The sequence below is a fragment of the Stigmatopora argus genome, chromosome 21 (genome assembly GCF_051989625.1).
Source record: "Stigmatopora argus isolate UIUO_Sarg chromosome 21, RoL_Sarg_1.0, whole genome shotgun sequence".
In the NCBI taxonomy this organism is placed as follows: domain Eukaryota; kingdom Metazoa; phylum Chordata; class Actinopteri; order Syngnathiformes; family Syngnathidae; genus Stigmatopora; species Stigmatopora argus.
In genome coordinates this window covers 1,198,996-1,213,729 of record NC_135407.1, presented here as the reverse complement: position 1 = coordinate 1,213,729, position 14,734 = coordinate 1,198,996, and the positions used below count along the sequence as shown (strand labels likewise).

The window sequence follows — 14,734 nt, the reverse complement described above, 5'->3', positions numbered from 1 at the left end:
GTATTTTCACCCCTATTATATTTTAATTAAATTATTAATTCAGTACTGAGTCCTAGTAGAAGGAGTGGCTTCTGCTTACGAGATTCAGCATGGATTTTGACATTTTTATGAACTTTAAAAATAAAGAATTAAAAAAAAAAATTATTACCAGAAAAAAAATCACATAGAAGTGAATTCGCGATAAGTGAAGTCCATATCTGAGCATGAAAAATAGTTTAATTTTAATTTTAAATTTCCTCTGACCCAAAATAATCTCTCTTTATTCCAGGCTCGCTGCTGCATGTCACTGAAGTGTTGAAATCTTTAACTTGACAGGTTTCAAGAGCCAGTCAGTTCTCTAGCTGCCCCCTCTCCTAAAAAAAAAAACCCAAAAGATGATAAGGCGGAGTGACACAACACCTGCAAGAGCTCACAGAGCTGACTGCTTAAATGCTTCATGTCTTTGCATGACTGGAACAACTCACCATATTGGTGAAAGAGGACTACTTGCAGTTTAGTAGTCAAAAATAGGGTGGAAATGCTATAAAAAGGGTTACACCCATTAAGGATGATTCATCCTATATTATATACATTAAATTCCAAGCAAGGGCCTTGGTTTTAACATTATTTTCAACAAAGGTTTGTGTAAATAGGACAAAAATGGTTTGAAACATGGAAGCTTCTTTTATTCTTTTTTTTTTTAACCTTTTGGAGAATCCTCCAAATAATCGACAAATTTTGATGCAATGTCTCGCTGGCAAAAGCAAAAGATTTTAGCAAATAAGTCTCTCGCTGTCTGATTGGAGAATTCCTGAGTTGGAGTTTGTCAAAATAGTGGAAATCCGATTTTTTAACAAAATATCTAAATTTGGGGCATTTGATCCATTACTTCAAAAAAAAAAATCTAAATATTATATCTAAAATGGTCCGCCCACATGATCTAAAATGTTTAAATCTAGTCAGAATATTTATAGAATCATATGCTGAAATAACGGGAACCTATAGTGCCCTCACTATAAACAGTATCTACATTGTTTTAATTAAAATACAGACGTTAAAAGAGGGACGTGGACCCGATGAATAATGACCGATCCGCTGGCTGCAACACAAGACACGAGTGGGAGATAGAGGCGCAACCCTTGTCCTGTGTTGCAGCCCTCGGGCTGACCAATGGGTGACCTTCAGCTCCAAATGGTGACAACTGAGAGCCTGCAAAAAAAGAAAAAAATAGATCATGTCAATTATTGCTAATCTTTATGTTGTGGCAATGTACGGTGGTACCTCGACATACGAGTGCACAGACATACGAGCAATTGGAGATACGGGTAAAATTTCGGGCAAATATTTATCTTGAGATACGAGACAAATTTTGATATACGAGCATACAGCGGATGCGAGATGCTGCTCATAAGAACATCATGGGGACTGTCTTTGGGGTCACAACTCCCTCGTGTAATGTCTCTACGAGCACTGGGCGGGGCATTGCATTTTTTTCAGTGTTTTTTTTTTGTTAGACAGTGCGAATGGTGGAGCTTGCTTGATAATACGAGAGGAGTATACTACTTCTCGTTGGCAAGTGGTCGTGCGTTATCCTATTGTGAGGACATTTGTGTGCATCATTTTCGGAATATTTTGAAGGGAAGACAAAAGCAAACAACCCTCGATAAGTTGCATCTGAAAGTCAGGGTGGAGGCGGGGCCAATAGAGCCAACCCGGGAGAAGAAAGGTATCAAAATTTAACATTTGACGAAGATTAACGACTGAAATGCTGATGCATTTCCCCAGTGAAACTCAACTAATGGGTTTAATGGGGTGCGTTAAAGGGTGTTGACGTCTCATTCATCATTGGAGCAAAGGCAAATCTTCTTTTAAGAAAAACCCCTGCACAAAAAAAAACACTCCTCACACTGCTCTGACCCAAATTGCTTCAAGAAAAAGGTTAATGTTAACATTAAAAATGGAAACACAGAAACAGAGTCATACATAAGGACTCAAAATTCAGAGTCCTTAACACCATTAATGACAAAAACAGCATTTTAGTCATTTCTTTCATGGACTCTATCGTGTCCCTCAGTGTGCTGTTCTGTTGCGCTCTTCTAAAATAGGTCCAACCTAAATTCAGAACAACCCTGAAGACACCAAAGGAGGTTAAGGACATTGCAACCAGAAGATGAATTATTCCTGGATTGAATTTGACACCTACGGGGTTAGTGAAATGGAGCACATTCTTTTTTTTTCTTTTTTAAAATTAAAATATATATACAGTGGTACCTCGAGATACGAGCTTAATGCGTTCCGGAATATTCAATTTTTGTCATGCTTGCACCAAAATATAAGACTTTAATAACAGTTTACATATTGGATTTCACCCAAATTTATTGAAATAATTCTTCTTGTATAAGAACACATTGTAAAAGAATGATAAAATGCTCACAACGGTCGGTAGCTGGAGGCATATAAACAGCACCCAAAAAAAATCTCTTTACGAAAACAACATATCAAACTATCACCTTATTTTAAGCTGTCATTCATCATAATGTATATTTTATGAGGGTCGAATTTAATATCTTCAAATAATACTAATGACCTTCTCCCAGGTTTTTCAGACAAGCTACATTTTTTCCCTCATTTTTTTGTAACACAGTGGCCTTGCCTCTGTTCTGTCTGAGGATAATTGATGGCAAGGAAAGACACCACTGAATGGATCCCAAAGCCTGCAAGGTGGAATGGCAATACAGTGGTAGCACGGCATACGACAATTTTTCCCGTTAGTCAGTGCGAATGGCGTATATACTACTTCTCGTTGGCAAGTGGTCGTGCGTTATCCTATTGTGAGGACATTTGTGTGCATCATTTTGGGAATATTTTGAAGGGAATACAAAAGCAAACAACCCTCGATAGGTTGCATCTGAAAGTCAGGGTGGAGGTGGGGCAAATAGAGAAAGGTATCAAAATTTAAAACAAAATTAGAATTAAGTTTAGTGTAAGGTTAGATTCGACTTATTTTTGAGTGTGTCTGCATCGTAATCCAAGTTCATTTAAATCTGTTTATGTTATGTTACGAGCGCGTTGCCGTGCAAAAAGTCTCTCATTGTTAGATATGATGTGTCACATCATAAGAGATATCTTAATGGTATTTAACCAATTCAAATCAAGATTCCACACTCTGGATGAGTGGGTATTATCACCCGAGAGACTCCCAAGTCAATTTTTAAGATTTACTCGGGAATAAACAAGAAGAATGCTGGACTTGTGTTTTCATTCATTTTAATAGAAGCAATTTAAATAGATCTGTAAAAATTAGTGACACCCGTTCATTGAATGAAGTCCAACACTATTTTAATATGCCTTTATAATGATTTACCCACCCATAAAAGAATTTCTGATTTTAGGTCATCTTACATGAAAAAAAAGGAAAATACCTTAATGCACATCACACTTTTAATCACAATTAATTTAAAAATAATTGCCTCTCTGGGAGGGTCAAAATGTCATCATTTGAATTTATGACCTAGCTATCTATTGCTGAATGGCTGTTCCAAATACGCCCAGTTCTATACGTTATTATGACAGCATAATAACCAGCAGTAGATATAAAATTAGTTTCTATACTTCTTTTATTTAATTTATCTTTCAAACAACGTACCTTTTGTCCGCAGATGTTTTTTGAAGTCCTTAAGAAGCCAGACAGTGAGGTATTGTCACATCCCTGGATAAAAACTCCTTTCTCCCAAAGTGTTATAACTGCTATTTTTGTATTTATATTATTTTTTTTATATTTTTTTTGCAATTGTTTCTCTTCATCGTCGGTTGAGTTCAGCATCAAGATCGGCTTGATTTTGTTGGTGGGGTTCACCTTCCTTCTCCTCCAGAGTGCCGTCTCCAAATAGCCGATGACACATTTTTCCTCCCCGCAGTGTTTCACCGGGTGTTCGCTGGGAGTTTTGGTGTCTTACAGCGACACCTTGAGTTGTTATACCGCTGTTACAGCCCAGAGTAAATGAAACATATGTATTCAAATTTAACTGTATTTTTTTTGAAGATCGAGTAAAGTGATTCATTGTGTTTTAAATTTTGGAATGCAAAGCCAAGACATTTCCTGCTCCGAACTCAGTTTCCCAGAGTTCCAAGCGCTATTTGCGTCATCGCTCGGCGACAGAACGTGCCTGCAATTGACGATTGCCTGCTGTTTCCAGTAAATAATAGGCCTGATAACTCAGTGATCGTTGTAGTTTCCTCGTTTTTTTGTGACGTTTAAAAACAAAATAACATTCTAATTATTGAAAAAATGAACGCCCAGGAAAAAACGTTGACAGACAAGTTTCGACTACAGGCGTCACAGCTCTTTGAAGAAAGCTGTCCGGAGGAATCTCGATTTCTGCTGTAAGAAATATACAATTTCTCATCATTTAACAACTCACGTTTAATTATCAGAGTCCTCGGTGGCATTACATATTGTTATAGCAGAAAACCACCACTACTAGTGAATTTGTGGAATTGCAAAACCAGCAAGTGACAAGTTATTTATAGTTTTTCCTAGAACCCTCTAGTGGCTGATGTGTGTATAGCGCCACATGTATTATTTTCAGAAAAATATGTATGCATATTGGTCTAATAGGATCATACACGTTCCTTTAACGTTATACAATTGTAATAAAATTAATGTAGTGCTTGACTATATTTTTTCCTAATAGGATATAATTTATTTGTGGAGCCATGGACCATTTCCCTTGAAATGGGCTGTCCTATGAAGACATACATTGTTTAAGGGGGAAAGTATGCTGGTGGGAAATGTGCTGTGATATTTCCAATTCAAGAAATGTAGGAGGCGGCTGAGTTGAGAGGTGCCATTTCGCTAAAAGCACCGTCATCCAGGAATGTGCTGATAGCATCTTTCCCGCTTTTCGCCGTGACGAAACGTTGCACTTAAAAGGAGATGCATAACAAAAATGTAAATAAGGAAGCCCTTGTTTATGACCGGTAGGCTCTCAAGAGAGATTGTATGGGCTTGATTCTTCCTAGGCTGGAAACAGCAGTGCTTTCAAATATGTTACATCCACCAGGGAAATGTAGGTTTAATATTTGGAAGTTCCCCCGGATGTAAGTGGAAATTTGTCTCTCCATAAAAGACAAAAGTTTATCATAACAAAACATAAAAATGATACAAATTGCATTTCCAATGGGATTGTGTTCCAATGTCATTGAAATACACAAAATCTCCAACTAAACTTTTGATCCTCACGTTTTCATTTCAGAAGTGTACTCCAAATAAACAGTTTGTCTAATCCAAGTACGGTTTATTAAATTTGGACCGGATCAAAGGCTAAGTGTGTCCAATTCGGGGGCGAGTGATTAGTTGCCAATCTTCCTCTGTCCTCACACGGTCCATCTCACCTTCAGGCTGGACAGCCTCAACAGACACCACTGCTGCAGCTAGATTAAATCCGACCCCAAACAACATCCAGACCTTCCGATGGCACGTGCAACCCAACTAAAAAAAAAACACAATCACAAAATCCCTTCTTAGCTAATTTTAGGTGGACTCTACGGTGGCCTACTCCAATGCAAGTGCAGATATGACATCAGTGGTGCTCCAAAAGTAGAGGCTCCTATAGAGGGGTTGTTGAGGCTTGTGATATATTTTGGTGGGTTGCCATGTATTGTTTGGCAGAATTCATGTTAGCACCCACTCATTTTAGACATCTGTATCCAAGTAGAGAGGCTAAAAGTAGTAACTTCTACCGAATACGCTAATTTGCACTCTATCTACCTAGATGTATTTATTTTTATTTGTTAAAGTCTTATTTTTTGCAATTTAAATAAAAAACAATTTGTGCATTGTTTTCAGATTAAAGCAGAGCATCCTGCACTGTTATGTTAGCAAATGGCTATTTTGCCTGTTGCTCTCCATTTTACAATTTTTTACTTTATTGTGCTAGGCCACATATGTCAAAGTGGCGGCCCGGGGGCCAAATCTGGCCCGCCGCATCATTTAGTGTGGCCCGGGAAAGTAAATGATGAGTGCTGACTTTCTGTTTTAGGATCAAATTCAAATGAAGAGTATAGATGTATATTAAATGTACTGAAAGACATTTTTAGACATAAATAAATAGGTAATAAATGAGTTAATACATTTTACACCACAATTAGGTTTATATTCACCAAAGACGTGTTAATCTTTTTTTTTTACTCAACCCAACTTATCACGTGTCAGATTTTGTCAATTCTAGCTGCACTCTATGTAAAATGTTCATTAAGTTTATAGTGTTTTGGTCATTTGTCTAATTTGCCCATTTTCTCTTTCTTCACAGTCAGGAGCATGTAAACACCGCCAGTAAGTCACCCGATCATGTGTTTTATTTCTATTATTTTTTCGCGTATATGCCGTATTTGTTACTAAAAAAAATTATGACTGAATGACAATTTTAAGGGTTCGGCTTACACGCGAAGGCAACCAATATCCCCCTGACTACCAGGAAAAAAAATATTGTCCAATCAAATTTATTTTGAAATTCCCAAATCTATGTGAAGTAATTGGAATACTGCAAAAGAAATTTGGTATCATTGGAAATCTGGTTAATGCCATTCGGATGCACTGGGTGAGAGATATTTAGGTTAACAAATGTCCTCTACAGAGGACAAATTTGAACTACTGGTAGCCAGGAAGATATGTGAGAAAATACGGTATTTGTTTTATCATTTGATGCCATGCTGCCTCAAAGGCCAGATTGTGCTAGCAAACGGTACCTTGTCATTGTTGATAAACCTCAGTAAACCCACCAGCTGCCTTGGCAGCAAACACACTCAGACTTGCACCAGGCAAAATCAATGCTAGCCAGCGATATGACACTCAAATGCCAAGTGATTTCATGACAGTCAACTGAACAAGCGGTTTGCCGTATACTGTGCTGTTAATTGTAAACATGATATAATGAAATAGTTTATTTTAGTAATGAGTCTATCATTTTACAGAAACGGATACGCCAGAATACGCGGAACGACTTGATAAGTCATTTTGCAAGCACTGCTACCAGTGGCTGCGGCCTGACAACTACCGTGTGCGTCTGCGACCCAAATGTCGTCCATCCGCCAGGGTGCAGAGGCTCAAGCAACGGATAGCCCACGGGAGAGTGCTCGGCGCAGCGCAGAAATCCAGGCTGCGTCGCTTCATGATGTCATCCTCAGTACTGGTGAGTAGACATGACCCGATTATTTTCAAGGTATGTTTTACCGATTCAATACCTGTACACTGGTACCTCTACATACGAGCAGCTCTACCTACGAGATGCTTGAGATACGATGACAATTTCGATCAAATAATTCGCCCTAGAAACGAGAAAAAATTCGAGATGCGAGAAAGCCAGGTGGCCATGATATGAGAGGCTGTTTATCATTGTAGCGCACTGTCTTTTTTGCCGCATCTCTTTCGTGTATAACTGATATCTACAAGCACTGAACGATTTATTCAGACGAGTTTCCGCTACACATGGACCAGAAAACGCACGACGCGCATGCATGGGCAAAAAGAGGGCTTTCTGGGTAATGAAGTATACTCGTGCACACAACACCAACCGATAGGCAATGGCACCCTATCTCAGAATAAAACTTCATTACCCACAATCAATACGTGGGTAAGCTCAGCTGTTGCATTTCCTGCTTTTCCTTCCTTAGCCTGTTAGCTCCCGCGATCGCTCATTCAAGACTACTTCTCATTGGCAAGTGGTCGTGCGTTATCCTATTGTGAGGATATTTGTGTGCATCATTTTGGGAATATTTTGAAGGGAATACAACCGCAAACAGCCCATCGATAGCGAACGTGAGGGTGGAGGCGTGGCAAACAACTAACCCGGCCAGAAAGAAGATTAAAAAAAAGATTAAAACAAAATTAGAATTCAGTTTTGTGTAAAGTTACATTAAACCTATGTTTGAGTGTGTCTGTATATATTAATCCAAGTTAATTTAAATTTGTTTGTTCGGTTCGCTGAGTATCGAATTGGGACATCACTACCGATGAGACTGCTGATGTTCAGGGATTAAATGCTGTCGCTAATGTAACAGGATTTTGGCCTATTACCTCCTGGTTCGCCAATATCGACAGCCAACTTTCTAGGCTACATGATCGTCATTATCATTAAGCCCTAAATGTTTTTTTCTGTTTCAGATCTTTGTTTTAGCAGGTTTTCACTTCCCCCCCCAAATTAATAGGCAGAGTTTGTAATACTTCCATTGTTGTTGTGGAGATAGTCTCTTAAATCTGTCACTCCATAACAATCACACTCCTCACTGATGTCGAGTGTTTTTATCACGTGACTTCCTCCTAAACTAATACCACTCTATTAGAAGATATTTTTATCTTCTTTGGACCGTCAGTTATGTAGCATATGTTTCGAGGCCAACAATTCAGACCTCGTCCACTCTGCCGCCCTCTAGAACGATAAGAGATGGAATGCGCAAGGCTTCCTATCGACCACGTCAACACCAGATAATACGGAGATTGTGATCGGTGCCCACTCGTCTCCTCTTTAAAAACGAGAGGTGCCGCCTCAAATAGCTTAGCGTGAGCCATGGTGTTGTGGTATTACAACTTGCAAACTGCTCTGGCAAAAACCGTTACATAGCCTTTTGCTATGCAAACTGTCACTAATATATCTAAAGTAGTATTAGATTACATTAGATAACTTTATTCATCCCGTATTTGGGAAATTTCATTGTCACAGTAGCAAGAGGGTGAGAATGCAGACACAGAAAAAGACATTTTAGACATAGATAAATAGGTAATAAATATATAGATAAAAAAATAAGCGTGTTGCTGAAATATGTGTGTATATATATGCATATATATATATATATATATATATATACATATGTACATATATATATATATATACATATATACATATATATATATATATATATATATATATATATATATATATATATATATATATATATACATATATAGCAATTATACATACATATATGTACATATGCATACATATAAATATACATATACGTACATATGCATACATATAAATATACATATACGTACATATACATACATATAAATGAACTAGCAATCTTTGCTCTATTTTGAAATAAATGAACATATCGGCCGCATTGTTTTGCGTTATGGCGTTTCGTCTTTGTCACCTTGCAGTTTCGTGCATCTCAAGTCTAATTTATGCGCATATAAGCCGTACCCTGGATTCTCTCATCATTTTTTTGAGCGACAAATATGGCTTATATGCCTTTGTCATTTTTTGGGGGAATACTCCCAACTGTGTGTATTTGTATCTGCACAATTATTCCCGTCAAGTGGGTGCCAGCTGGATTAGTCACCGTTGAACACCATTCTGTGCACACAAACAACCTTGTCGTCACTTTCTGGATCAAGCTAAAGCTACGCTTCCTATGCTTCTAATAAAAGTCATCCGAGGAACTTGGCGTTCCCCAACAGTAGATTAACGGTTGGCACCGACAGTGGGGTTAGAATGGAGGGGCAATTTATGGCACCCCCCTACTGTAACTGAGCCTGACAACATGAGGTGCATTAATGGAATTACTATACTACTTTGAGAGCACGCACGTGTCAGTAAATCATCACTAGAACTCCTGCCCAGATCCAAACATGACAAAAAGTAGGTTAAAATATTGCAGAATTTGGTGAAAATGATACGTACATTTTTTTCTTGAATTTCATTCATAGACATCAAGATAAATTTAGTTTTTATCTGTAGATATTTTCTCTATTTTGAAATAAATGACCGTATCGGCCGCATTTGCTTGCGTAATGACGTCACGGCGCCATTGCGTCGTGACGTCATCTGTCACGGCGCCGTCAACTTGCAGTTTCGTGCACGCCGTGTTTTTATGCGCATATAAGCCGTACCCTCGATTTAGTCATCATTTTTTTGTCCAACAAAAAGTTAAATTGATCAACACTTACTGATTCCTCACTGCACAGGGTAAAAGGGTGGGGTATTTTATAAATAGGCCAAAAAAGTCTGGCTGGCGTAAAATTAATTCATGAGGTCGGATCTATGTGGCTCTTTTCTTTTCGACAGGCAGTTTCTTAAGAATTATCGCAAAAATGTGAACGAGTTAGGCTACAAGCATGTGCTGGTAGACCTGTTCTTAGAAAAACAGGAGCTTGAATTATCCCACTGGTGGTAGTTTATCTTACAACCCCCTTGGCCTGATTGTATAACGAATCGTGTAGCAGATAGTTTGAAAATTTAAAACGCGCAGAGGCAGACAGTTTCTGTTTCTAACTTTATCTTTTGAGTTGGAACAATATGGGACACAATTTTGTCGTTATACTTTGATTTGTCATTCACATAGTGACATATGGCAACCTGAAATGTTTGGCTAACCTTAGAGCTTAACGTGTGGGGAGTCTGAGGGCAAAATCCTTGGCCAAACACGGGCCAATCAGAGTCTCCACGTGCGTGTATGGTCCATGTTAAGGGATTTAGAGGAAAATTAAAATCACACACGTGATAAGTGGCTACCATACGTACATTCAAGGTATTATCTGGATAAAGTGGGTCACTTTGTCTATATTCAAGTATTTGTTCGTTTCCTGGTCACATACCTGTCAACCTCTGCCGATAACTGCCCTTATAAATGATTATGATTCCCCTTACAAACCCCCCAAAAACCTTACAAACACCGTACGAGTCGTACGGTGTTTGTAAGGTTTTTCCAATATCCTGTTTTTGGTGTTTTTTCAGAGGGTTGGAACGAATGAATTTGTTTTCAGTTCATTTCAATGGGAAACGTTTGTTCGAGTTATGAGAAGATCGACATACGAGCTCAGTCCCGGAACAAATTAAGCTCGTATGTAGAGGTACCACTGTACATGGTAATAAGATGTGGTTGTAACTGATTTAATGCTATGGTAGGCCATATCTTGCCCACCTCTGCTTTACATAATTCCTCTCCTGAAGTTGTTGTTTATTTTTTATTTTTTGCTGCATAATCTTGCATCAGCGTTTCAGTACCAAAGACATACTGTACCTTTTAAAGACGTGTTTACACGTCACTGTGTGAGTTTCCCCAGCGAGCAGCATTTTGCTCAGTGCTGGGAAGGCCACCAATAAATCCAACCCTGTGACAGCGCACTGACCCACACACCCCCCCCGCCCATAGTGGCTAAATGGGTGGGCCGATCGGCTATAAAGCTAGACGTGCACTCGCTGGTATAGTAAACCCTACAACAGAATAATCCAACCCTTCATCTGTCGCGAAATGGCTACTTTTGTAACGGTGAGTTTTTCCCTCTCTTCTTAGCTAGTTATGTTCGGCAGGTGGTCTCTTGTGACCCCCTCTTACTCTGGAAGTCGTTTATGGTTTTAAAACTTAGAATGTTCTGCTTTTTTGCACGTTTTTAACCTCACCTTCAAGGCTCCTTATGAAGATTGAACTTTTTTTCATGAATTATTTTCTCGTAATCTGTTGTTGAGCATTTATTCATTGCAGGCGACTGTAAAAAGGGGATCTGATGAAAATGAGATTAATTTGGATTATGGAAGGCCAATTGTGGTTGTACTTTCAACACGCTGTTAATGTTTATGGTCTTCAAAATCACTTTTATGCAGTTTTCTGTTATGTGACTCGGTAAAAGTTGCCCTCCATGCTTCTGTTATAGGATCCACACCCGTGAATAGACGCCACCACATGGCAACAGCCCCTCCTCGTTCTCTCATTGGCTTGAATTCCCATACGGCATTTCCCTCGCTTTTAATCTTTCCACAACTGTACGAAAAGCTATGAGCTATCAGCTGTTAAATGAATCCCTTCCCGGCTCATTTGTGGAGGATTCCTAAGCAGCTCTGATGTTTGGAGTCGTGGCGTGCGTCACACGGGGCTCATTAAAGCCCCCTGGATTGGGTTTGTTGAGTCCCATGGGTCTAAAATGAGTCACAACAAAATTAAAAGGCATTTATATTTGTTTGCTGCTGCATTTCTGGAATGGTCTTACTAACAACTTTTAGATCGAGGTATCTGCTAGCTGAATACTTTTGGAAATATAAAATTAATTGAATTTTTTGTTGAATTTTCTCATTCATATCCTTGTCATCAACTGATATTTAATGCTAGTTATCGCTACAGTTCATATGGAGCCCCCTACAATTGTCATGTTAATATTGGTTGATGGTGAAAGGCGGTATTACAAAAAAAAACATGGTGGTGGATCATAGTTTACTTGTATTCCAAGAATGCAATATTGATCTGGGTTCTGTGTTTTGAGTCATGCTGGCACGTGACCCTGCACACAAAATTTGAGGGGTTCAGTTTCCACTTCAACTTGAATGGCTGCTTCAAATGAAAATGGCCAATTAGGTTTTGTCCATTCAGTTTTCTATTCGGCGGAACTGGTGTCCAAGGACAGATATACAATTTTATTTTCATTTGTGGTTCCATATGTAGATGGCAACCTGCCACACCTGCAACAAGACAACCAGACACAGAGGAATGAATCGGGAGTATTTGTCCACCCTCTCTACTCCGGGTAGCAGTAGCAAGCAAAGGACCCCTTTGCCAGCTAACAGGACCTGGTCTGCTAGCACACCTGGTAAGACCCCAAGCAAGAACAAGACCCCCCAGCTCACACCGAGGTAAGCTAGTCCAGCTGAAGTGCAACCTTGACTAAACAAAGGCGATATACAGTTGTACCAAGACATACGAGTGCCCCGACATACGAGCAATTTGAGATACGAGTAAAATTTGGAGCAGATATTTATCTTGAGATACGAGACTAATTTTGATATGCGAGCAGACAGCGGACGCGAGAGGCTGCTCATAAGAACATTATGGCCACTGTCTCTCTCCCCGCAACTCCCTTGTGTAATGTTATTACGAGCACTGGGTGGAGCGTTGCATTTTTTTAGGTATTTTTTTCCTAGTTAGTCAGTGCGAATGGCGTATATACTACTTCTCGTTGGCAAGTGGTCGTGCGTTATCCTATTGTGAGGACATTTGTGTGCATCATTTTGGGAATATTTTAAATACAAAAGCAAACAACTCTCGATAAGTTGCATCTGAAAGTCAGAGGGGAGGCGGGGCAAATGGAGCCAACCCAGGAGAAGAAAGGTATCAAAATTTAAAACAAAATTAGAATTAAGTTTAGTGTAAGGTAAGATTAAACTTACTTTTGAGTGTGTCTGCATCGTAATCAAAGTCCATTTAAATTTGTTTATGTTATGTTACAAGCGCGTTGCCGTGCAGTCTCTCACCCACCCTCTGTCCCCCCTCTCTCTCTGTCTCTCTCCCTTACGCAAAAGTCTAATTTTAATAATATTAAACACATTTTAGTAGTATTAAACCACTAGTTGTTTGTTACTTTGTTAATAGATGGCAAATTAGAACAAATACAATTTTTTTTTCCAATCCAATATCCTGTTTTGGGTGTTTTTTTTTAGATGGTTGGAACAAATTAATGTGTTTTTAGTTCATTTCTATGGGAAACGTTCGTTTGAGTTACGAGAAAATCGACATACGAGCTCAGTCCTGGAACCCATTAAGCTCATATCTCGAGGCACCACTGTATTAACATTGCTTTCCCCATTTACCAGGTCGACCTCCAGTACGCCTGGTTCAGTCTCCTCCACCACCCCTTCCAACAAGACCCCCTCTAAGCCCAAGCACTGGGTGGTCAAGCGTCTCACCAGTCTGTTGATGCGTGAGGACAAATCAGATAGCAACAGGGGCACCAAGGGCACCAGGGGCAGCTTGAAGGACTTCCTTACTTCACTTTGAGTCACTTGTAAGTCGTTTACACAAAAGGAAGGGAATCTCCTTTTGGTTCCCGAAATGCTACAGCACCCTCGTCGACTGGGATGTCGCAACAGTGCTCCCGTGAACCTTGTGTCCGCCTAAGAGGATTTTGTCTGGAGGTTTTTGGTATGAAAATTCCTTAAGCATTTTCCTACACTGACATGTGTGTCATATTTGAGGGATTAATCAGAATTGATCACCCCTCATGGAGATGGATTTGTTGATTGTAATATCCAAACTTTTGTAAGAAATATACAAGCGGTATTACCATGTTTGCTTTATTCACTTTACCAAAAAAATGTTGTTTATAAGCTTACATTGTCTCATTTGTTGTTGCTTCACAATGTTCAGTTTATTTTTTAAGCAATGCAAAAAATTGTTGATGTTTTGATATGAGGGTTGTATGTTCTGCAGCATATGTAACTGCAACATACACATTTAGTTTTGCTTAATAGTATTAGAAATGATTTAATTTTTTATATATCAGGGTTTTTTTCTGTTTCATATTTTGATTTACATTTTTTTACTTGCTGCCCAGAAAATGCAGTCATTTTTAGATGGAATTTGGTCACAAGAGATATAAAAAAGTAATTTGATTTTGTTTGTTTTTTCCCTTTAATTGGGTAGCCATGGTTTTGCCTTGTATGCAGCAGTACAACTCTGGTTTATAAATATGTGCGTTAATGTGAGAATTGAAGCATTGTAAGCTCTGTTTATTTACAGTCCAGCATGTATTTGGCTGAATATATTATTTTTGGCCAAAGTAATAAAATTGTTCTCAGACATCAACCAACTTTAACTCTACTGCAATTGCTTTCCCCATTCCATTGAGTAATGCTTCATTTTTAATACCTCAAATGTGTATTTCTACATCACTTAAATGTTAAATAAAAACCTTTATAGAAACTAAAATGAGTGTTGCCTGTTTCGTCTTTAATTTCCAAACTTTAAAAAAATAATATGATAGGTACGTTTT

General features: G+C 38.7%; 1 protein-coding gene across 1 annotated transcript; it reads left to right on the top strand.

Moving 5' to 3' along the window:
- Window positions 1-4,106: 4,106 nt before the first annotated feature.
- rmp24 (ribonuclease MRP subunit p24) lies at window positions 4,107-14,670 on the top strand. The gene is made up of 5 exons (XM_077591162.1): window positions 4,107-4,362; window positions 6,291-6,313; window positions 6,952-7,169; window positions 12,412-12,599; window positions 13,557-14,670. The coding sequence occupies exons 1-5, from the start codon at window positions 4,268-4,270 to the stop codon at window positions 13,738-13,740; spliced, it is 708 nt and encodes a 235-aa protein (XP_077447288.1). The 5' UTR covers window positions 4,107-4,267; the 3' UTR covers window positions 13,741-14,670.
- The last annotated feature ends 64 nt before the right edge of the window (window positions 14,671-14,734 follow it).